Source organism: Phyllobates terribilis, unplaced genomic scaffold (genome assembly GCF_046119375.1).
Source record: "Phyllobates terribilis strain yellow unplaced genomic scaffold, ASM4611937v1 Scaffold_2__4_contigs__length_985480577, whole genome shotgun sequence".
NCBI classification, from domain to species: domain Eukaryota; kingdom Metazoa; phylum Chordata; class Amphibia; order Anura; family Dendrobatidae; genus Phyllobates; species Phyllobates terribilis.
The window spans coordinates 707,086,755-707,112,745 of record NW_027362762.1 but is presented as its reverse complement, the minus strand read 5'-3'; the positions used below and the strand labels follow the sequence as shown (position 1 = coordinate 707,112,745).

The window sequence follows — 25,991 nt, the reverse complement described above, 5'->3', positions numbered from 1 at the left end:
TTTTTTTTACCGTGTTCAATAAAGGGGTTAACTAGTGGGACAGTTTTATAGGTCAGGTCGTTCCAGACTCAGCAATACCAAATATGTGCACTTTTATTGGTTTTTTTTTTCATAATACTATTTATTTATGAGTACAGTATATTTTTATTTTTTGGGATTTTTTTTTTCACTTTCTGACACTTTTATTATTTTTACACATTGTCCCACTATGGAACTTTCACTTTTTGCACTCTGATTGCCTGTATAGCATAGAGATGCAGCAGCCTCCCTTTGCTATTCAGCCTGTTAGCGCTGCACAGGGAGAAGTTACAGTTATATGAAAAAGTTTGGGCACCCCTATTAATCTTAAGCTTAATGTTTTATAAAAATTGGTGTTTTTGCAACAGCTATTTCAGTTTGATATATGTAATAACTGTTGGACACAGTAATGTTTCTGCCTTGAAATGAGGTTTATTGTACTAACAGAAAATGTGCAATCTGCATTCAAACAAAATTTGACAGGTGCATAAGTATGGGCACCCTTATCATTTTCTTGTTTTAAATACTCCTACCTACTTTTTACTGACTTACTAAAGCACTTTTTTTTGGTTTTGTAACCTCATTGAGCTTTGAACTTCATAGCCAGGTGTATGCAATCATGAGAAAAGCTACTTAAAGTGGCCACTTGCAAGTTGTTCTCCTGTTTGAATCTCCTCTGAAGAGTGGCATCATGGGCTCCTCAAAACAACTGTCAAATGATCTGAAAACAAAGATTATTCAACATAGTTGTTCAGGGGAAGGATACAAAAAGCTGTCTCAGAGACTTAACCTGTCAGTTTCCACTGTGAGGAACATAGTAAGGAAATGTAAGAACACAGGGACAGTTCTTGTTAAGGCCAGAAGAAGCAGGCCAAGAAAAACATCAGAAAGGCAGAGAAGAAGAATGGTGAGATCAGTCAAGGACAATCCTCAGACCACCTCCAGAGAGCTGCAGCATCAACTTGCGGCAGATGGTGTCACTGTGCATCGGTCAGCTATACAACGCACTTTGCACAAGGAGAAGCTGTATGGGAGAGTGATGCGAAAGAAGCCGTTTCTGCAAGCACGCCACAAACAGAGTCAGCTGAGGTATGCAAAAGCACATTTGGAGAGGCCAATTTCTTTTTGGAAGAAGGTCCTGTGGACTGATGAAACCAAGATTGAGTTGTTTGGTCATACAAAAAGGCGTTATGCATGGCAGCAAAAAAACACAGCATTCCAAGAAAAACACTTGCTACCCACAGTAAAATTTGGTGGAGGTTCCATCATGCTTTGGGGCTGTGTGGGCAATGCCGGCACCGGGAATCTTGTTAAAGTTGAGGGACGCATGGATTCCACTCAGTATCAGCAGATTCTTGACAATAATGTTCAAGAATCAGTGACAAAGTTGAAGTTACGCAGGGGATGGATCTTTCAGCAAAACAATGATCCAAAACACCGCTCCAAATCTACTCAGGCATTCATGCAGAGGAACAATTACAATGTTCTGGAATGGCCATCCCAGTCCCCAGACCTGAATATCATTGAACATCTGTGGGATCATATGAAGAGGGCTGTCCATGCTCGGCGACCATCAAACTTAACTGAACTGGAATTGTTTTGTAAAGAGGAATGGTCAAAAATACCTTCATCCAGGATCCAGGAAATCATTAAAAGCTACAGGAAGCGACTAGAGGCTGTTATTTTTGCAAAAGGAGGATCTATTAAATATTAATGTCACTTTTCTGGTGAGGTGCCCATACTTATGCACCTGTCAAATTTTGGAGGTGGTCTGAGGATTGTCCTTGACTGATCTCACCATTCTTCTTCTCTGCCTTTCTGATGTTTTTCTTGGCCTGCTTCTTCTGGCCTTAACAAGAACTGTCCCTGTGTTCTTACATTTCCTTACTATGTTCCTCACAGTGGAAACTGACAGGTTAAATCTCTGAGACAGCTTTTTGTATCCTTCCCCTGAACAACTATGTTGAATAATCTTTGTTTTCAGATCATTTGACAGTTGTTTTGAGGAGCCCATGATGCCACTCTTCAGAGGAGATTCAAACAGGAGAACAACTTGCAAGTGGCCACTTTAAGTAGCTTTTCTCATGATTGCATACACCTGGCTATGAAGTTCAAAGCTCAATGAGGTTACAAAACCAAAAAAAAGTGCTTTAGTAAGTCAGTAAAAAGTAGGTAGGAGTATTTAAAACAAGAAAATGATAAGGGTGCCCATACTTATGCACCTGTCAAATTTTGTTTGAATGCAGATTGCACATTTTCTGTTAGTACAATAAACCTCATTTCAAGGCAGAAACATTACTGTGTCCAACAGTTATTACATATATCAAACTGAAATAGCTGTTGCAAAAACACCAATTTTTATAAAACATTAAGCTTAAGATTAATAGGGGTGCCCAAACTTTTTCATATAACTGTACTTTGATCGCGCACTGCACATGATCAAAGTAACTTCCTCCTGTCTGGTGACCCAGATGTTGTCATGACGACATCCGGGTCACCATGACAACCATCGGGACCCGACTCAGACAGCGTGTGACGCCGGAGAGGAGGTAAATATTGGCGCTTATTTCCCCTTACTCCCAGAATGCTGCGATCGACTTCCATCACAGCATTTCAGGGGTTAATGTGCTGGGAGTGGTGCGGGACTGCTCCTTGCACATAGTACTGGGTGTCATCTTTGACAATCAGCTGACACCCGGTGGCGATCGCGCCTGCACAGCCTGCGTGCGGGCGCAATTGTCAGGGCGTATTAATATGTATCTGGCCCAAAAGGCACAGGGCACAGATACGTATTAATATGCACCATGTCAGAAAGGGGATATAGGTATATCATTTTCTCAAAAAATTTAGTGAAATACCTGAGCTCCCCTGATTCTGCCACTTTTTTTTCCATTTTGCTCTGCATCGCTCTATTACAGAGATGTTCACATTTATTGCTTTGGAGTGCAATATATGAAATCTCTGTTTGAAATTCAACAGGATGTTCCTTCAGAGTCTTCTCTGGAAGCATTCGCTTTCAATCCTAAAATATGCAGCCAATAACAGCTCGACAGCTAATAGGGGTGAAAGCGCATGCCTCTAGAGAACATTCAGAACCCAGTTGAATTGCAAGAAGAGATTTCACATACTGCACTCCCGAGGCAATAAAAGTGTATCTACCTGCAGTGTGGTGTCATGGCGCAAAACAGAAAAAAGAAGTAGAGGAGCCCAGGGATTTTTAAAAGGCATTTAACTCATTTTTGAGCAAGTGACAAATCTTTCTTAAAAGGGTTTTCCCACAAACAAATTTAATTGTAATCAATAGATCTTTGAATAATAATAAGGTCCACAACTGGATGTGTTTAAAAAAATATTCCTGTGCTGAGATAATCTTATAATTATACCCCTGCTATGTAATGGTTGTTTCTGACCATGTAGGAACATGGTCTGATCATACTACAGCTCCTGGGCAGGGAATGAAGCAAAAGAGGAAACAGACATTACAGCAGGGGATTGCAGCTGATTCTTTCTTTAAGATATAACATTACTTAAAAACAGGCAGTGAAATGGTTTGACGAAGAAAAAGAATCAGCTGTGATCCCATGCTGTCCTGCCTGCATACTTTTTCTTGTTTCCCCCATGCCCAGAAGATGTGGTATGATCAGACCATGTTCCTGCATGGTCAAACACAACCATTACACAGTACACAGCAGGGCCACATTTATAAGATTATCTCAGGACAGAAATTATTTTTTTTAACACATCCAATTGTGGAAATTATTATTATTCCAAGATGTATTAATTAAAATGTACTTTGTTCATGGGAAAACCCCTTTAAGTAGGGTAGTATGTACAGTGGTGGCCAAAAGTATTGGTACCCCTGCAATTCTGTCAGATAATACTCAGTTTCTTCCTGAAAATGATTGCAATCACAAATTCTTTGGTATTATTATCTTCATTTAATTTACTTGCAAGGAAAAAACACAAAAGAGAATGAAGCAAAAGTCAAATCATTGATCATTTCACACAAAACTCCAAAAATGGGCCAGACAAAAGTATTGGCACCCTCAGCCTAATACTTGGTTGCACAACCTTTAGCCAAAATAACTGCGAACAACCGCTTCCGGTAACCATCAGTGAGTTTCTTACAATGCTTTGCTGGAATTGTATACCATTCTTCTGTGGCAAACTGCTCCAGGTCCCTGATATTTGAAGGCTGCCTTCTCCAAACTGCCATTTTGAGATCTCTCCACAGGTGTTCTATGGGATTCAGGTGTGGACTCATTGCTGGCCACCTTAGAAGTCTCCAGTGCTTTCTCTCAAACCATTTTATAGTGCTTTTGGAAGTGTGTTTTGGGTCATTGTCCTGCTGGAAGACCCTTGACCTCTGAGGGAGACCCAGCTTTCTCACACTGGACCCTACATTATGCTGCAAAATTTGTTGGTAGTCTTCAGACTTCATAATGCCATGCACACGGTCAAGCAGACCAGTGCCAGAGGCATAAAGCAGCCCCAAAACATTCGGGAACCTCCGCCATGTTTGACTGTAGGGACCGTGTTCTTTTCTTTGAATGCCTCTTTTTTTTCCTGTACACTCTATATTGATGCTTTTTCCCAAAACGCTCTACTTTTGTCTCATCTGACCAGAGAACATTCTTCCAAAACGTTTTAGGCTTTCTCAGGTAAGTTTTGGCAAACTCCAGCCTGGCTTTTTTATATCTCGGGGTAAGAAGTGGGGTCTTCCTGGGTATCCTACCATACAGTCCCTTTTCATTCAGACGCCGACGGATAGTACAGGTTGACACTGTTGTACCCTCGGACAGCAGGGCAGCTTGAACTTGTTTGGATGTTAGTCGAGGTTCTTTATCCACCATCCGCACAATCTTGCGTTGAAATCTCTCGTCAATTTTTCTTTTCCGTCCACATCTAGGGAGGTTAGCCACAGTGCCATGGGCTTTAAACTTCTTGATGACACTGCGCACGGAAGACACAGGAACATTCAGGTCTTTGGAGATGGACTTGTAGCCTTGACATTGCTCATGCTTCCTCACAATTTGGTTTTTCAAGTACTCAGACAGTTCTTTGGTCTTCTTTCTTTTCTACATGCTCAATGTGGTACATACAAGGACACAGGACAGATGTTGAGTCAACTTTAATCCATGTTAACTGGCTGCAAGTGTGATTTAGTTATTGCCAACACCTGTTAGGTGCCACAGGTAAGTTACAGGTGCTGTTAATTACACAAATTAGAGAATCATCACATGATTTTTCAAACAGTGCCAACAATTTTGTCCACCCCCTTTTTTAGGTTTGGTGTGGAATTATATCCAATTTGGCTTTAGGACAATTCTTTTTGTGTTTTTTTCATTGAAGACAAATTAAATGAAGATAATAATACAAAGAATTTGTGATTGCAATCATTTTCAGGAAGAAACTGAGTATTATCTGACAGAATTGCAGGGGTGCCAATACTTTTGGCCACCACTGTAGGTAGCCTTGCTATGGGTTTTGCAACAACTTCTTTAATAAAATATGGAATCTCATCATGATGATAACGCTCTAAAGGTACCATATGAATGTTTGTGATGATGATCACTTGTGACTGTTACAATGTGGATTTTTTTGCAATAGGTTTGGAGAGTATGGGCAAGATAATTAAGATGCACCTTAGATCTTTAAATTAACACTGCTCTATTTGCTTCCAAACTTTAACAAATGTTAGATGTCATGTCCTACGACTTTGGACTCATACAGTATTGTATTGTTATTATCATTGTGCTGCTGTTTGGTTGCTATGCAACAAAGGTTTGCCCTTTTTAGACTTCTGACCTTCCTCTTTCCTTGTAGCTCTGATGTAGCTCTAATTTAAGTAACCCCTCCCTTCTTCTTCCTTATTCTGTATGTCAGCCATGTTAAGAAGCACACGTCTCTGCATCTCTGATTCAGAATAAGTTCTTTTTATCTACTGTATTTGTGCATAACTGTAAGAATTCAGCTGGAAAATAAATCTTCTTCTGGAATCTTCCTACATGCCTCTACAGTCGAGTCAAGCTATCTGATGAAATTAATTTGTGAGTAAAGGTACATAAAGAGACACAAACGGTTTCTCAAGCGCCCCACGCATTCAGCCTTCTTATGGAGTCAGAAAAGTGGACTAAGTCTACACTTTTACATAAATGGTTGTAAAACTTGACTAGAAAAATGCTAATATATGTTTATAAGTCTATGTACATATGTTTATACAGTATATACGTATATATATGTACAGTATATTTAGTATACTGTATATACGAATAAAATTTAGTCTTATGTTAAGATATCTAACTAACATATGACCGGGTTTAAATTTCGTGTGGAAATCCTATTTGCCAGTGAGATACAAAAGGCTGTAAATATATTAAGTTACATACATGTATTTTGTATGTATAAATAGTTAAACTGGTAACCTAAGCAGTGCTGTGGTTGGCATTTTAATAGGAAATTGGTATAGACATTCAATTAATGCGCTGAAGAGATTAGGAGGCAACTTGTTCAGGAATCGTTGAGCAGAGAATATGTCACTTTTACTTATGTGCACTGCATGAATTCACCTGAAAAACAACTTGATGGTGGCAAATGTTATCTGACAGCTTTCCTCAGGTCTAATATTACAACATTCTCCCTGGGATATAACTAAATTAATGTGACTGTAAGCATGTCGACAGGTCAGCTTGCTAGAACTGCAAGATGGTAGTGACATGTCTTGTACTGGACATTTACAGCAAATGATTTCTTGCAAGTCGGTGATATTTTTATAGTATAATGGACAGAAGCAGAAGCCAATAAAGAACAACAAAAGATAGCAAGCAGCTGCAGATCAACTATGTGCATTGTTCGTTTAACCACAAGATGAGTATTGGACTATTTTTGGAAGATGAAGTAATAATTTAGGGAAGAATTAGGTTTTAATATATATTTATCTGTAAAAAAATTCAAAGAGGTTCTTCATCCATATATATATATATTTTTTAAATGGCTCAGAATCCTAAAAAAAGTATACTCACCTTACTGATCCCCCACCACTTGTCTTCCATGATTTCTGAGTTCCCCACCAATGTCCATGTCCAGCAAGTCTATTGTTGCATCAGTGATAAAAGTGTTATTGGGGTGCCGAGTGATTGGCTGCAGCTTTCACATGTCTGTATGGCTAGAACAGGATGTAAAAAGACTGGTGCTGACACATTGGTCACCACTGTAGCCAGTCTTTGTCTGAAGTGGTCACATGTTCGTCTTACCAGCACAGGAAGCAAAGAGACCAGTGGGGAACCAAACAGTCAAAAAGAGAGTAGTTGATATCACTAAGGTGAGTATATATTATCTGTTTCTTATTTTTAAGCATTTTATGCCATTTTTTAATTTAAGTAAGGGGATGCACAACTCTAATAAATTGTAGAAACTCTTGCAAAGAATGCCAGCTTTCCAGCCCAAAGTTCAAAACTGATGGTCGCAGAATTTAAAGACAGGGATGGGAGGCTGTTTAATAGACAAATGTCTTATGCTGAAGCCTCACCTGGATAGCCCTGATGCTACCAAATTTTGTGTGTGCAGCTGAACTCAGAAATAAGCCCACACTATAGGGTCCCCGGTGTCTGTCCTAAACTTTGGTCAGAGGAACTGGAGTTCTTTGTAAGTACGGCTATTGTTTAAGAACATAATGCATTTATAAGTAAGCTAACTGATGAGGGAGAATGGAAGCTCAAACAATTTTAGAGCAAAGTACAACTAAAGCCCCATACACATTAGACTAAAGTCATCCAAACTTCCCGATATTCCAAGATTGTCCAACATTTAAATATGTATAGGGACCTCCTGTTACTCTCCTGATGGATGACGTTGGTGGAGATATGGGTTCGGCAATTTGAATTTTAATGCCTTGCCCTTTATTTTCATCAGATAAGCTGCCATAAGAGAAATTATTTTTGCGTTGTTTTGTAGACTCTTCCCCCAAGAAAAGTTTGGCTGAGCTGAATGTTCATGTGTATGGGGGAATTGGCAGATATAGCTGAAGGCAAAATGGGAATTTGCCAGACAGCTATCATCTGTGTATTGCCAGCTTTACTTAAAGTGAACCTTTTAACTAAGTGCCCATTAGAAATGGCCAGCCTTAAAATCTCCCATCATTTTTCTTAAGATATTTTCTAAAATTATAACACACTGATTTATTTCAATTCAAGAGATTTTATATAGGCAAAACAAAATGCATACCTTACAAGTGGTACGCCGGCTTCTTCACCTCAAATAATTACAAAAGGATAATATTCAGTGAACGATTAAATACCATTCCAACCCTATTTGCCCTTGTGAACTGAATCAATGTAAACTGACTTTCTTAGTTGATCTTCATTTTCTATATACTCTCAATATAGTCTCTTCTATATGTTCTACATACTCTCCAAGCCAGATTAATTTTTGATTGAGTTGAGTGAGTTATGAGAAATCTCAATATTATTTTCGTACAATAGCAAAGAAAGGAAACTGCTGTACAAAAGCTTTACCTGGTAGAAGAAGCTGGCTCGGTGGTCTGCCTCTGTATCCTGGTGCGACGCATGATGTGCTCTTTCATTGACATCTGGACCTCTGCTGGTATGTCCGGGGAGGTGTGGCTGATTTTAACGGCTGCTTCCAGAAAGCCTAAGTTGCTTGCATCCTTGAACTTGTCAGCCATGACTTCTTTTTCACTGGTTATACCACTGTAGATGGAGACGTTGTGAGGTGCAGTCGGGTTAGATGACACAGCCTTGTTCCTCCAGGGCACCCACCACAGCTTCCAAAAAAGAAAGAGAAAAACTGCCACCAGGGCCAGCCCACACACAATAACTATCACTGCAAGGAGGCTGACGGACAGGTCTACAGGAGCAGGAAAGCAGGAAGTGACATTGACAAAGAAGAAGGGGAGGACATGAGACAACACCAGGGACAGCAGAGAGACAAAGGGAGGGAAAAAAAGAATGATTGTGAGAAAAGTGTCAAGGTTTGAAAAAAAAACAAAAAGATGACAAAACTAAGTTATTAAGGTTAATTAAGTGGATGTCTGCGAGCTCAAATCATGTGTGAAGAAATGAAGAAAGAAAATTCAAACCATTCATGAGCATGGTATGACTATTCAATTTTTGGAGTGTTTGTGATTCCGGTTTATATTTTCAAATTTATTACAATTGCAAAAACTGTACAATTCTTCCTAGAGTAACATTTCTCATAAAAAATACTAAACCCTTTTATAGCTCCAAGTAAATCAGTGTTCAAATATTTTCAATCAAGACTATTTGACTTTGTGTACACAGCCCTTAAGCAGTTATATATGTCTCCATGACAACAAACTACAAATTCAGTGTAATAAGATCCTGCAGTATTTTATTCCCTCTTTTGTCTCTTCTACTGTTTGTAGGCTCTCCGCAACCATGAAAAGATGTGAGAAACATGACATGCAAAGAAAATGTTTTCATAGAATGGTAGAATGCGTTATAGATCAAGACTATCTTCTTTTTTTTATGCCGTGGAATAATGGTTGGAAATGTTTCATGTACACGAGGACTACAGTGTTTCAACTACATGAAGGCTATATGGTTTGTGTGCTTGTTTCCTTGTGTGCTTATTGTTAAAGGGCTATTCTTAAAAAAAATATTCCTGATCCTAAAGGATAGAGGATAACTTGCTGATTGCTGAAGGTCCGAAAACTTGTACCCTCAGAGATCACAATAATGATGCTCTGGATCACTGAGAATGGGTTTCTGCAGCTTTATCTTGAATGGAGTGGTATGCAGGCTCGACTTCAACTTCATTAATTGTCTACGGGACTGCCGGAAAAAATTGAGCTCTGTACTGATATTTTCTTTCTGGCAGTCATATTGACAATAAATGCAGAAGAGGCAAAGTATGTGCACCTCCACGTCAAAGGCCTGATCTGGGAATTTCTGTGGTTCACAGCATTTGGACTCCCAGAAATCAGCAACTTATCGCCTATTTTATGGAAAGGCGATCATTTTTTTCTTGCTGGTAATAGCATTTTAAAGGAAACCTGTTACCTGATTCATGCTTGCTGATCAAACCATGAATCAGGAATCAGAGGCTGGCTGCACGATTATAGCCAGGTATATTTTTCTCACAGTCGTTCCAGCATTCTAGAGAAAAAATAGTCTAAAGATCCAGCCGGGGACCATAGCCAGAGACTAGGCTTGTCCAGCTTCTCCTATAAAGATCTGGTAAAAAAATATATAATATTATTTTTTTTTTACATAATTTGTCCCCTAACAGTTCATGTGCTATGCTGAGTAGACACTTGCTGGATCTAATGAAATCATTAGCACTGCCGATGCTTTTTTTCACTACATGGCACTCATTGAATGCTATGTAGCAGGCGAAAGAGAAGACAGAAGCGATAATAAATCAATTCTGTCTTCTTCCCAGGATTCACGGCTGTGTCTGACCGCGGGATACATGACCTGCTCCAGCTAGATTGTCAGAGCAGAAGCTTTAATCCCGTACTGTAAATTTAGAAAGGTACGAGATTAAAGCCCAGGTCCCAGAGCCATACATTTACAGTGCTTGGTCACTATCAGGTTAAACAGATTTATTTTATATGTTCCACCCCTAAGATATGCCCAGTCAATGCAAAACTAGAGGGTATCTCAGCATTCAGATGCAATTCAATTGTTAATGCTGTTTTTCCTGATACAGCACTGTGCAACCTAGTTGAATTACGTGGTATTACCCCATCATCAGTCTTCTATACTTCTATGTATAAACCCTAAAAACTATCCATAGATGTATGATAGCTATTATTAATAATAAAATGCTACAACTTTTTATCACCCATTAAATGAGAATATATACACAAAACAATACATATTTGAAATATTAGAAATAATTTCTCCAATTTCTCCGTACTTGTCTAGGAATGCAAATACTGGATATGATTTGATACTATGTATGTGAGCTAATGTTTTGTATTTATAAGAAATAATGGAACCACTTCTGGATTGGGCTGTACACAGAAGAGAGATGTCATATGAACAGTGCTCTTTAGGAAAGGTCCTGGCTGACTGATTCAGTTCGGCAGCTAAGCCATCCCCCTAGGTATGTGACACAACACAGTTATCATGTATTGCCTAGCAATATGTCAATCTTTGTAATACTCCTGTGTCAGTATGTGTCAGTTGAGGCATACATGTGCAAAAGTTATAAGTCACAATTCATTTTTGCACCCACTCAAAGATACTCCAAAAACAGGTACTTATTCGTGTTGAGCGAGCATGCTCGACACTGCTCATTACTCACTCGAGCATCACGCTACTCGGGATGTTCGGCGAGCACCAAGCATTTCCGGGTTACTCGGGCGGGAGCTCGGGTCTCCGCCCTGCACGTTTGGCGCTCTTTACACAGCCAATGAACATGCAGGGATTGCCAGACAGTCACTGTAATGCTGCAGCCATGTTGTTTGTGGGCATTACAGTGATTGGCTGGCCGCACAGCGTCACCTCAAGTATTTAAAACCGGGCGCCGCCATCTTGGACACAGTCGCTCCGGATCAGCCAGTGTAGGGTCAGTACTGCTGAGTTAGGGAGAGATATATAGTGTGAAATAGGTACTGTAGGGTCTCTAAAGCCTGCCAAATCAAACAAACAGTCCTTCTCAGGACTAATATCCATCCCAGATATCAGGCAGGCAGGCAGGCAGGCTGTATAGGAGACACAGTGGTTATACCAGCAAACGCTGCATTACAGTCCTGTGTGCTCCTGTTGGTCAAATTGCTAGACTTATGTTCCCGGTCTCAGGGGCTAGGAAAAAATTTTTTTTTTTTCATCTAAATCTTGTATTTTTTTTCCCTCAGTCAGACTGTCCAAATACGCATCTTATTAAACTTTTGGTATTTCCCCCCCTCCCCCAAAAAATTGAGTGTGTCTGTGACTGTTCAGACTCCAATATATCTGTTTAAAAAAGTCTGCTGTAGGCCAGAAAAATAGAACTGTGGTTTTGCAGTTCCACGGGTCAAATCTCTGTATTATCCTGTTTTTGGCATTTTTTGCCGTAAAAAAACTGTAATAGTGTCTCCCTGACTGTTCAGACACCAATATATCTGTTTAAAAGAGTCTGGTGTACGCCACATAACTATAACTGTGGTTTTGCAGTTCCACGGGTCAAATCTCTGTATTAGCCACTTTTGGGTATTGTTTACATAAAAAAAACAGTTTGAGTGTGTCACTGACTGTTCAGCCCCAAATATATCTATGTAAAAAAGTCTGGTATACGTCAGTAAATTAGAACTGTGGTTTTGCAGTTACACGGTTCAAACCTCCGTATTATCCAGCTTTTGGCCTGTTTTAAGTAAAAAGAAAACAGTAATAGTGTCTCCCTGTCTGTTTAGTCACAAATATATCTGTTTAAAAGATTCTGGTGTAGGCAGACAAATAGAACTGTGGTTTTCCTCTTCCACAGTTTCAATCTCCTTTTTATTACCCTTTTTCCATTGATAGTGCGAGTGTAAGCTATTTTGCTTCATTTACAATGGGCAAGGCGCGTGGCAAGGGACGTGGAACTGGATGTTCTGGTGATGGTGCGTGTAGAGGACGGGCCCCACAGGCCACAGTACTAAATTCACACATTTCACGACTGCTTGCATTGGAAATGCTTCCTTTTAGGCTGGTGGAGACGGAATCCTTCCGCGACCTTATGGCGGTGGCCGTCCCTCGGTACTTGGTCCCCAACCGACACTATTTTGCCCGGTGTGCCATCCCCGCACTACACAAGCACGTGTCCCAAAACATCTGCCGTGACCTCAACAACGCAGTTACTGGGAGAGTCCACCTGAAAACGGACACGTGGACAAGTGCTTGTGGCCAGGGATGGTACATCTCCCTGACGGTCCACTGGGTAAACATAGTGGAAGCCGGGACCCAGTCGGACCTTGGGACGGAACACATCCTTCCCACACCGAGGATTGCGGGCCCTATGTCAGTCAGAGTTGCCCCCACAGTGTACAGCTCCTGCGCATCATCCTCCTCCTCCTCCTCATGTTCAGTCTCCATCTCAGATATCACCACATCAGTTACAAGCTGGAAGCACTGCAGTACTGCCTCAGCCAAGCGGCAACAGGCTGTGCTGGAATTCATAAGCTTTGGTGTTAAACCTCACTGCTTGTGAGTTGTGGACAGCTGTGAAAGAGCAGGCAGATCTGTGGCTGAGACCGCTGAAACTACATCCAGGCATGGTCGTGTGTGACAATGGCCGTAACCTGGTGGCGGCTCTGAGGCGAGACGAGATCACACACGTACCATGCCTGGCTCATGTGCTTAACCTCGTGGTTCAGCGGTTTCTTAAATCGTACCTTGAGTTGCCAGATCTGCTCGTCAAAGTACGCCGCCTGTCAGCTCATTTTCCGAAGTCGGCTACAGCTTCCGCTGCCCTTGCTGTGTTGCAGCAGCGTTTGCAGCTTCCGGCACACCAACTGGTGTGTGATGTCTCCACACGTTGGAACTCTACGCCCCACATGTTGCAAAAGGATTTGTGAGTAGAAGAGAGCAGTTGTGGAGTACCAGCTGCAACAAGGCCGTCGATATTCAGGTCAGACTCCACACATAAGACCTCAGGAGTGGACCTGGATGTCTGACATATGTACCATCCTGACAAACTTTGAGGAGTCCACCAAGATGGTGAGTGGCGATGACACCATCATTAGCATCAGCATCCCACTTGTCTGTCTTTTGCAACGCTCTCTGCAGAGAATTAAAGAGGAGGCATTGCAGCCAGAGTATGATGAGATGGATCAAGAAGCCGTAGCGGGCGATTACACACAGCCCAGCCTCATCTCATCCCAACGTGCATTGGGGGACAATGGGGGAGAGGAGGAGGAGGAGGAGGAAGAACAGGAGTTGGTATCATGCGCTGTAGACGGTAGTACCTGTACAACTGTCATACCGTCGGTTCAGCGTGGGTGGCCTGAGGACAAGGGGGAGGAGGAGAAGGAGAGCATGGTCAGTCGTCATCTTGGTGAGGACACGGAAGTCTTCATAGGACATGAACTCGGCTCATCTGGATGCCGTCACAGCCAAACACTGAGGAGCGCAAGCATGCCTGCGCTTCTCAGTGTCTGCCGCATGGCAAGCTGGATGGCAGCGTTCTGCTGCTTTTCCAGCCTGTCATGTGAATGTAGCAGAGCTGAAGCTGTCGTGGGAACCATGGAAAGGTAAGGATGATGTTGCTTTATTATTTTACTTTTATTGCAGGAGATCGTTGGCTTAAGCTGGAATGGGCGTGATGGTAAGTATGGTTTAATTTAGAACAATAAAGAATTGTGTCTTTATTTCAATTAAAGGACTTTATTCTGGGTGTTTGTGTTTTTTTAACTTTGACTATGGGGTTAGTAATGGGGGTGTCTTATAGACGCCTCTCCATTGCTAACCTGGGCTTGATGTCAACTGGCATTATAAGCTGACATCAACCCCAGCCCTATTACCCCACTGCCACCGCTACAGCGCAGTGGGAAGAGCGAGGCTAAGTGCCAGAATTGGCGCATCCTATGGATGCGCCATTTCTGGGGCGGCTGACGGCTGGTGTTTCTAGCCTGGGAGGGGGCCAATATTCATGGCACCCTTCCTGGGCTATTAATATCAGCCCCCAGCTGTCTGCCTAGCCTTTGCTAGCTACTAAAATAGGGGGGACCCTACGTCATTTTTTTGGGGGTCCCCCATTTTAATAGCTAGTAAAGGCTAGGTATTCAGCTGGCGGCTGATATTAGTAGCCTGGGAAGCTCCGTGGGTATTACCCCCTTCCCAGGCTTCAAACATCTGCCCCAGCTGTCTGCTTAACCTCCGCTAGAGACTAAAATTACGGGGAACCCCACGCCAATTTTTTTTTTAATAAATCCTTTATTTTAACACTAAATGACAAGTACAGTAATCAACACTATCACTGTACTTCTTATATATGTGACTGACATGTTTTTATCTATCTAATCTATGTGTGATGCTCTATTCTTTCTGTTCTAAATTGTCGGGTACCGCTGCTGAATTGCCGGCCGGCTTTTTTAAAGAGACGGTGCATGAAAACACTAATTTTTTTTTATAAATCCTTTACACTAAATGACAAGTACAGTAACCAACACTGTCACTGTACTTCTTATATATGTGACTGACATGTTTCTATCTATCTAATCTATGTGTGATACTCTATTCTTTCGGTTCTAAATTGTCGGGTTCCGGTGTATGCCGCTGCTGAATTGCCGGCTTTTCATGTTTCACTGTGAGCACTGTTCCCATCGATTTGGGCAACCACTGTAATGCCACAACTACCATGGCTGTGGCATTACAGTGAGTGGCAGACAATCCCTGCATGATTGGTGCTCTAAATAGCGCCAGACATGCAGGACACGCTTTTGGTGCACGAACAGTTATCGAACATAACCTCGAACAGCCGAATTTTTTGCAAATTGTTCGCGTTCATCGAACGACTCGAACACCGCCCAAAACAGCTCGAATTTGAGATTGGCGAACAGTTCTAGTCGAACACCGCTCATCTGTAGTGGACACCCGGCCGCCGGGCGGCTGGGGACTGAGTATGGATATCTCGCTGCCGAAGCAGCCATGAGGTAGTGGCCAGCTTCGGCCTCCTCCAAACTAAAAGGCCTCATTTCAAGTGCAAGCAAGCTATCAGTATGGTATTGCAGCCTGGGGGTGGGTGGGTGTTTGGCTGCATACTTGCGCTTGCATTTCAAGGAATGGGGGAGGTACAATTGAACACTGCCCTGGGACAAGGACTTGCACGGGGATAGTTGCAAGTCTGCATCTTCTGATGCGGAAAGGATCACATCTGATGGGCACACTTTTAGGCAGTGACCTGGGTGTCAGAGATGCTTCCAGGGGTCTTCCTCATACTGTTCCCATGTCTTTTCAGCAATGTATGCATGTGTCACACAGCACATGGCCAGATAAGATTGTAAAATGTTAAAATGACATTTCCCTGTGAATGCATTTGTCACAGTTGAAAGCAATAAAAAAGTGCAAAAACGCATAAAAAATGCTACTTGTGAACATAGCCCAAGGTGTGGAGGAGTATTTTTGTTTTTGGTTATTTATTTTACCTTATACACAAGTCTTTACCCTGGAAAGGAAGTTCCTTAACATATTTCACAGGAAAACCATTTCAGTTTCGTTTTTGAACGTTTTATTGTGAGCCCGTTAAAGTGGCTTAATACCTCTGACCACGTTGTTGACAGCAGTGGGCGTCAGAAATGCTTCCTGGGGCGATGCCCATGCTGTCCCCATGTCTTTTGAACACTGTCACTATCGTTTTGGGCACTTTTTAGGCTTTCTACAGACTGCCGGGGGTGCCGCCACAAAAATGCTCGGGTCTCCCATAGACTTACATTGGGCTCATTGCTCAGGTCGAGCACCCGAGTATCACGGTGAGCTCGGCCCGAGCTTCGAGCACCCGAGCATTTTAGTGCTCGCTCAACACTAGTACTTATGCATTGGCATGCGGAGGGGTTTTCTGTTGTGGCTACCAATAACATTACAAAAACAGAAGAAAAATCCATACTTACCACTGAAATTTGGGGTCTGCTCACTCCTGCGCTGCTGTTATGACAGTCTCTGCCCCAAACACTAGTCATCTGACCTTGCAGCCAATCACTGGCCTCTGTGGCCAGGTCAGTGGTCATGATATCATCACTAGTGTTGAGCGAATGTGTTTGACATTTCAAATTCGGATTCGTGTTCAGGGTTCCGACTTGTTCATGCCAAAAATTGGCTCCGCCCATGAATATCCCTGATTTGCCACGCTGTCACGCTGATAATATCTGCGTGACAGTGTGGCAAATCAGGGATGTTCACGGGCAGAGCCGATATGTTGGCGCAAACAAGCCGGAACCCTGAACACGAAACCGATTTTGAAATGTCAAACAAATTTGTTCGCTCAACACTAGTGATCACATTCTGGCTTTGCAGAGAACATTGGGGCAGCCCCGCTGGAGATAGTGGTGGGCAGCTGGGGGGGGGGGGGGGGGGGTGTTCCTATTATTCCTCTTAATTAAGTGTTAAATTCTGTCTGTATGTGGTCAACATAATAATTAGGGGCTTACCACATGCATATTATATATTGAATTCCGTAATAAAACAATAAGCTCTTTAACCTCCTCTAATAGAAGCTGCTGGCAACAGAAAGTTTATCATTTAATTTCCAATTGCCATGCTAGGACTTGGAGTTCTCCATCAGAAAAAAAAACTGATTGCTTTATGAATATGTATATTTGAACAGAAAATAATAGAAATAAATATTATTTTGTTCAGATCTTTATCACCATCATTCTTCCCTTTGTAGTGAATGTAGCAGTCTATGAGATTTCTCTGTCACTTAATCCTCATTTATTTTAACTGTTATAAATGATAAATACCCTGTTGTATTGTCTATACTGGAAATAAATGAGGGAACGTTGGGATTTCAGTTTGGTTGCCCAAGGAAAGCATTTTTCTTGACTCCCCATATTCTGTACATAGACATACTGTATATACAGCATAAATTACATTTGCCATCAATAATGGTTTCTGCACAAGTATGAAATATAATCTAAGCGTATATTCAAAGAGTTGCATAGAATAGCACAATAACTATTATGTGATCATGTAATCCAATTACAACACCACACAGTAAGCTTCGTGAGCAAGACTTCTATTCATGGTGAACAATATTTTAATGTATTTCTCCCTTGACCTGTGGAAGCTTAAGGTCATGATTTTTTCTTTACGGTCTGTTATCTATTCCTATGTTAATAGCATTTTATGGAACATAATGTCTATTGTATCCTTTAATAACTGAAGTAGTATTGCCGTAGTATATTATCAAATTATAAAAGAACTGCATAGCATCCTTGAGTTAAGCATTATTCATTTATGTGCAACATCAGCATTTAGAGGAAAGTTCATATTAGCTGCATACATTATATATATGGAAATTATACATGCTAAAATAAAATTAAAATAAAAGTTTATTCAAAGTAGAATGCCAGATTTTTTGTGGCAACTTTCCTGTATATTCTCCAAGCTGTGCCACTTTAAACTCTGGCAGGTCATGCATAGAGTTGTATGATTGAAACAGCTGAAGAGTCTCAAGCTGGAGATGACTGATATATATATACAGTAGTTGCTAATACAAATTTTCAACTTCCATTGCAAATCAGGTTTCTAAGCAAAATTTACAAACATTCTACTGTTTGCAAGAAATAACCAAACAAACAATAACAATGTAAGTAAATCAAAACAACTAACAAGTGGTTTCTCCAAATTCAACACAATATGCTACTTTTATTGACTACTGCAGTCTTAGAATTATTCGACAGCTTCATGACTAGTGTCTTTAGTTCTCAGTAGAGCACCCTTTGGCTGTTATATGTGTTGCATAGCAAGACATCCGGCTGAATCTTATCCCATTCTTTATGGGCAATGGACTCCAGTTCACTAATATTCTTTTGTTTGCGAAATGCCTTCTGCAAATCCCATCAAAAGTTTTCGATGTGGCTCAAGTCATGCAATTGCGACGGCTACTTCAGAATCTTCCAGGACATCTTCTGAAACCAAGCGTGGTGGATTTTGAGGCATACTTGGTATCATTGTCATGTTGAAATATCCAATAAACTCCGAGCTTCAGCTTCCTCACAGGAGACATAATGTTTTCTCCTAAGATTTCCTGATGACTTAATCCATCTTGCCTCCACATGCTTCAGGTTCTCGGTGCTAAATGAAGCAGCGCAGCCCCATAGCATCACAAGGCCACCGCCATGCTTCACTATAGGCAGATGTTCTTTTTATCATGTGCTTCATTCTTCTTCCTCCAGAAATAGTGTTGAGCCATAGGTCCAAATCAGTTCCAGTTTTTTTTCATCGCTCAACAGAACAAAATCCCAAAACTTATGTGGCTTATTTAGAGGGTGAACCTACAAAAATGTAGAGTAAAAAAACACCAGAAAGTTGTACAAAAAGAATGTTGTTTTATTTATTTGTATGAAATTACATAAGGCTCTAAAACATGAATACTGTAAAGGATTAAAAATTAGTAGCATCAGCACAGGTCATGGCATAAAATAAAAATAGTAAGCGCAAACACTATGGGCATGCAAAAATAAAGCTTCAAAATTTGGCAATGCATTTAATAGAAACACAAAGGTAGTGGCCTACAAAAGGTTATTTAGCAAATGCATATAAAATTGGCATAGAGAAAAATAAAAGTGCAAAAGAAGAAACCTATATACTAAACCAGCATATAGATAATTTTAGGAATAAATAAAAACACAATGCACTGCTAAGTAATAATTATAGCTCAAAGTTAGCATAAACTCTAGAGGTTGCAACAGTGTAGAGTGAATAAAAAGCAACTTATTAAACATACCCTATACCCTTTTGAAGACTGTGCTGAAACCCACATCATGGCTAGCACCATCACTGAGCTAAGAACATTATATGTTTATGTTTGTTTGTTAAAGAGAATCTGTGAGTAGGATCAACCCTACTAAGTCGTCAATGGACATGCATCATCATAGAAAATTGAATAATATGATACATTGATATTTGCAATCTGATGTCTTATTCTAGATAAATCCATATTTTTCTTTATATGTAATGAGCTGTTAAGATCTATGGACTGGACACATATCTCCCAGAGAATCTGACTCCAGATATTATACAAATAAAAGGGGTGATACCAGTGTGAGACATGTAATGACTGACAGTTTACTTTTCTGATCTCACTGCAGAGCTGTGTGTGTGATTATAACTAACACAGTACAGCAGAGCTAAACGTTGGCTTATTACAAACACAGTTTGTCCTCTCACAGTGCTTTCAACTTTGCTGTAGAGCTGTGTTTGATTACAACTAACACTGTCAACCTTTATCTCACAGGCAGAAAGTGTGGGGGTAGAGGACTACAGGATAGCTTTGTCTCATTACAAACACATCTGCAACTACAATTGTCATGTCATAATACAGTCGGCACTGCTGCAGAGCTGAGCCTGATTACAACTAAAAAAGTACGGCATAGTTGAACTTTGCCTCTTTACAAACACATTTGCAGCTATAGTTTTCTTCTCACAGTGCTGTCTACTCTGCTGTACTGCCCTTCTACTACACTGGCTGCCTGCGACATGACAGCTGAAACACTATGAGAGGATAACTGCAGCTGAAGATGTGTTTGTAATGAGATAAAGTTCCTCTCTGTTGTATTGTGTTTAATCTAATCACAAGCATCTCTACAGTGAAGTCGGGAGAGCAAACTGTTAATCATTATGTCTCATGCTGGTAATACCCCCATTCTTTTTAAATAAGCTCTGGAAACAGATTCTCGGGGAGATATGTGGATGGTCTATATATCTTAACATTTTATTTACATATTAAGAAACATGTGGATTTCTCTGAAATACATTTCTATGACCTACATGGCCATATAGATAAATTAGGAGGGTAAATCATGTTGACAGATTCCTTTGTGCTTTGCTTTTTATTTACTATACACTGCTGAAGCCTCTAGCATTTGTGGTAAATTTGCTATAGAATTTTGTTAATAATCCTTATTTGTAATAGGAGTTGAATAATTTTAGTTGCAAACTGTAGAATAGTGTTACTTTTAGTACATCTCAACAAGCCCAACCAACAATTATTAAAATAGAAACCACAAGTATATCAAGCCACAACATCAGAGGACACAACATCCTGTGGCAAGCGGCACTATTTATTTATTTATTTTACTCACTTATATAGCGCTATTAATTTCACAGCACTTTACAGACATTATTGGCACTGTCCCCATTGGGGCTCACAATCTAGATTTCCTATCAGTATGTCTTTGGAGTGAGGGAGGAAACTGGAGAACTCAAAGGAAACCCCTGCAAACATAGGGAGAACATACAAACTCCTTGCAGATGTTGTCCTTGGTGGAATTTGAACCCGGGACCCCAGCACTGCAAGGCAACAATGCTAACCACTGAGCCTGCGTGCTGCCCTGCGCTATGACACTTTTTGTTTGTGTGACTGGACTGTTAAATAGAACACTATGTTATTATTGTATGGGGGCCTCAAAGGTGGGTTACTACTGTATGGGAACACAATAAACAGATGTTACTTACATATAGAAGCATAAAAGGGAGATTACTATTGTATGGAGTTATAAAATGGAAACATTACTATTGTATGAGGCACAAAAGAGAGATGTTACTATTATATATAGGTGAAAAAGGGGGATTTTACTGTTCCATAGTGGGCACAAATAGTGGACGTTATTATTATACGGGTTTGCAAAAGGGATCATTACTATTGCATGGTAAGCAAATGGGGGCATTGATATTGTATGGAGGTACAAATAGTGACATCAAAGAGAGACATTACTATTATGATGCATGTCATTTTTGAGATACTGGTATTGTGTGGTGTATCAATGGGCACTAGGCAGTATGGAGCATATATTGAAATTTGGAGAAATTAGGTCTGCAGGTCAGGAATGTAATAAGTCACTTAATGGTCTCGCTTCACAGATGGCTTGAGTTTAAAACAATATAGCGCAAATGCGGGGTGATGTCAACAGGATTTGGGTCAATCTGAAAGAGACTGATGAGATTATTATCAAATTTAAGCAGGAACTGGCTGAGGTGAGAAAAGAAATAGCAAAGGTGAAGTTGGATAATAAGCTCATTAAGGATAGGATTGTTCAATTAGAAGACCAGTCTGAGGGCTCGCTCTCACTTGCAATTATATTGGACGCATGCAATCTGATAAAAAATCGAGCACTGACATTCGGCTCATGCTCACAGCAGAGCAGGAGCCTAGTGTCATTAATGGGACTCTGGCCTCTCAGATGTAATCTTAGAATTTTGTGTATCACTGAAGGGAAGAAAGGCAGAGGTACCTGAGGGTTCACTGAAAAATGACTATTAGATAAATGATATCCTTTCTGCTTGGAATAGAACAAGTTCATTGTATAAAGGGTCTGAAACCCATACCAGTCTCTCATGAGCCATCATTGTAAAAGTTTTATGCTCCAATGACAAGGAAGTGCTATTGAGAAGGATCAGGGAGGTTGTAGATCTCTCATATAATGGAAATAAAGCAGCAATATCAGGGAGACAGTCCTCTCTAACACCACAAATCACCATAAGGAAAGTATTCAAGATCCTGGGACAGATTGGAGAGTGTGAACAGAAAGAGAAACTGTCTTATATGAACTTGTTGCACCAGATCGATACAGAATAACAGAAAGGCTACCAGCCAGATGAGATCATTGAGGGGGTGACTGAATCTCCGTAGTATTCTAGAAATGAAGAGTCAAATGACCTTGCCACAGCAGAAGATGATTTTAAAAGGGCACTATAAAGAAGAGAGTACTTCAGAATTGTTCCACCGACTCATTAACCTCTCACAGAATAATAATGAATCACCCCAAAGTTTCTTGTTCAGAGCAATTGAACTGAAGGATAGACTGTTGTTTGCATCCAGAGATGTAAAAGCAGAACAGAAGTTTGATGCTGGACTAGCCCAGAAGAAGTTCTTGAGATCATTGGGAACAGGATTAATCAGCAAAGATATCAAGTTGCAGCTGAAACAGTACCTAGAAGATCCTGGCATTTTGGACAAAGTCCTAATTAAAAAAAATAATGAGGCTGCTAATTTGGAGTCAGAGAGCCAACAGAATTTAAAGAAAGACTCTGCTCCTAAAATCACCAAAATGAGTCACCTGAAGTTGGAGATCCCCAGTGGCCATTCTGAAGATCATCATAGTGCCACCTCTGAGAGGTATCCTTAAACAACCAATGAAAGAGAGGCCTGCCAGCGCAGACTGGGAGGAAGTAATAGGAGAACGGCGAACTGAGTTGATTGAGGTGAAAAAGTTGATTCGTTCCAGGCCAGAACCTGTAACCCTCAGACCCAGGAGTGAGTTCCAAAACAGAAGATACCTGGCTTGTGAAGCGTGCCGTTCATCAAATCCAAGTACGGTAGGTGTCCACTGTATAAGATGTGGTGAGGAAGGACATTATGCCAAGGAGTGCCAATGGTCACCGTCGTTTGGGTTAAAATACAGTAGGTTGCCAGTGCGGGGCGACTGGTAACCACGACATGGAGGAGGCCCCAGAAGCAAATCCAAATCTCACCAAACCCCAGAACGGTGCATGAGGTAAAACGGCTGCGGAAGAACTATCCCCAAGTGTCTTCCAGTCTACAACAGCTGCAAGGGAGACAGGGCATCAGTAACTTAATGCCTAGTGTGGAGGTCAAACGATGTACTCCTGGGAGGAGGATTCCTCAGTCAGTAAAGATAGCCTCATCAGCCTAATCGGTGAACGGTGCTTTATACAGTGCCAGCTAGATGGACTCCTAGTAAAAGCACTGTGGGACATAGGAGCCCAAGCGAGCCTTTTAAATAAAGAATGGAGAAGGCGCTACCTGCCACACACTTGCCTTCGGTCACTAAAAGAACTCTTGGGGCCAGTGGAACTCCACGGCAAAGCCGTCAAGCAGACCGGAATTCCTTTCATAGGCTGGGTGGAAGTGACTTTCCAACTCAGGGCCACGAAGAGCAGCAACACCATTGAGCTCTTGGTACCTTTTCTCGAGACCAGTGATCAGAAGGTGGCAGAGGATCCTATCATTGGTTATAATTTAATCAATGAGGTCATCAAGAAGCACAAGTCACTGGTGGTGGATGCAATTGCTACATCACTTGCCATACCCAATGCCATGGCGGAAAATGTGAGTCATAGAGAAAAGAAAGCACAGAATACAATGGACTTAAAATAAGTCAAGGTAGGCTGGTGCCAACCATCATCCCTGCAAACCAAATGGTGGGGGTGAGTTGTGGAGTCTGGGTAGAACCGGGAAGAAAAGTCCAGAAAAAAATGTTCGTGCCAAAAGACTTCTTAGAACTTCCGGAAGGCCTAGTTCAAGGTGAGACTGTGCTTACGACTCCTACTGGTGGGTTTGCTCGAGTGACAATACCGGTGATGAATACTACGAACACGAAATTAGACTGGATCCAAAGACTGTGTTAGGTCACATCGAAACCATTAAAACGGTATATCCAGCCAGTGTGAGAGCCGCCCAGGGGTCTACAGTGAATTCAGTTTCCCCACCAAAGAACAGGACTTGCTCAGGGGAAGAAATTGCACGACCCACCTCGGAGGCCTGTGATCCCCCAGTACCCATGGAACACTTGTGTGCTGAAGATCTAGCGGTAGCAAAACATATGCTGAGAGAAGAGTGTCATGCATTCTCCAAAGATGACTGATAAAGGCTGTATCCCATCGTTGTAATTGAAAATTAATTTGAAAGACATGACCCCAGTAACCAGAAGTTACATGTGCCAAAACCATTACACCATGAAGTGAAAGAATATTTGCAAGATTTCATCAACAGAGGTTGGGTTCAAAAGTCAAAGTCATCTTATTCCTCTCCTATTGTCTGTGTTAGGAGGAAGGACGGTACACTGAGACTCTGTTGTGATTACTGGGAACTAAACCAAAAGTCAGTACCTGATCGTCACACGATACCAAAGATCCAAGATATGCAGGATAGCCTATCAGGAAGCACTTGGTTCTCGGTCCTCAAACAGGGTAAGGCATGCCACCAAGGGTTTGTCAAAGAGTGCAGTAGACCCTTGACAGCATTATCACACCGTGGGAATTATATGAGTGGATCCTCATACCGTTTGGGCTCAGTTCAGCTCCAGCAAATTCCAAAGGAGCAAGGAGACATGTTTAGAAGGATTAAGGGACGCTATCTGCCAGCCGTACTTGGATGACAAGGTGGTAAGCAGCAAAACCTTCCAGGAGCATGTTGAACACGTGAGGACCGTATTACAACGGTATCAACAACACGGAGTTAAGTTAACCCCAAAGAAGTGTGAACTGTTAAAAAGACAAGTCCAATTTCTAGGGAAAAGTGTGTCCGGAGAAGGATATACCATGGACCCAGCAGAAATCGCTCCAGTACTGGCCTTAAAAGACAAGCGGCCCTCTACTGTCGGGGAGTTGAGGTAGATATTAGGATTCCTCTATTACTATTGTACTTACATTCGGAACTTCTCCAGGATTGCCGCCCCACTATACCACCTCTTGGGGGGGACGCCAGAGACAACAACACCCACGGAGAAAAAGAAGAACATGGGTTGGACGGGGCTTAAAATAGACAACGCCGTTTTGTCCCAACAGCCCATTCTCTGGACAGTAGACCACCAGGAGGTATTCGAAGAACTAGTAGACTACCTGGTAAAACCACCCATCTTGGGATATCCTGATTTCAATTTACCATTTGTTCTTCATTGTGACGCTTCTCAAGTTGGACTGGGAGATGCCCTGTATCAGCATCAAGATGCAAAAATGAGAGTCATCGGTTACGGCTCAAGAACGTTGACAGAAGCCAAGAAGAATTACCATCTACATTCTGGAAAATTGGAGTTCCTGGCATTGAAATGGGCTATCTGTGAATGATTTAGAGATTATCTCTACTACAGCAAAGAATTTGAGGTATACACTGACAACAACCCTTTGACCTATGTCCTTACTACAGCCAAACTGAATGTAATGGGTCAGAGATGGGTCACTGAACTAGCTGATTTCAATTTCAGCATCAAGTACTGGCCAGTAAAATGCAATGCGGATGCTGACGGATTGTCAAGAATGCCACTAGAGCCTGAGGAGTTCATGCAAGAATGCTCGGAGAAAGTCAGTCTGGAAGCAATTGAGAGCACTACCCAAGCAGTACAAGCTTATCAGGAGGAAGACACACCATTGTGGTGTCCGTTGATGGTGGAAACCACCATAAAAGCGAGAGAACAAGATCACCCCGGTCTATTCAACAACTACCAAAAGGGAAAATCCGTTGAGCACAACGGGAAGATCAGATAATTGGTAGAATACTACTTTATGTGGACCAAAATCGGTTTCCAAGTAAACGGGAGAGAGACAATGAGTCACCAGCAGTATCTGTTTTAA

At 41.4% G+C, this 25,991-nt stretch overlaps 1 protein-coding gene across 3 annotated transcripts in view; it reads right to left on the bottom strand.

The window, feature by feature from the left end:
* SYT6 (synaptotagmin 6) overlaps positions 1-25,991 on the bottom strand; it is a 717,771-nt gene that overhangs the window by 308,477 nt on the left and 383,303 nt on the right. For 2 of the 3 annotated variants that reach the window (XM_073667146.1, XM_073667148.1), the window contains exon 2: positions 8,532-8,883. In XM_073667146.1, the coding sequence (XP_073523247.1) occupies positions 8,532-8,883 (352 nt within the window). The remainder of the gene's footprint in view (positions 1-8,531; positions 8,884-25,991) is intronic. The other variant, XM_073667149.1, reaches the window with a different exon arrangement.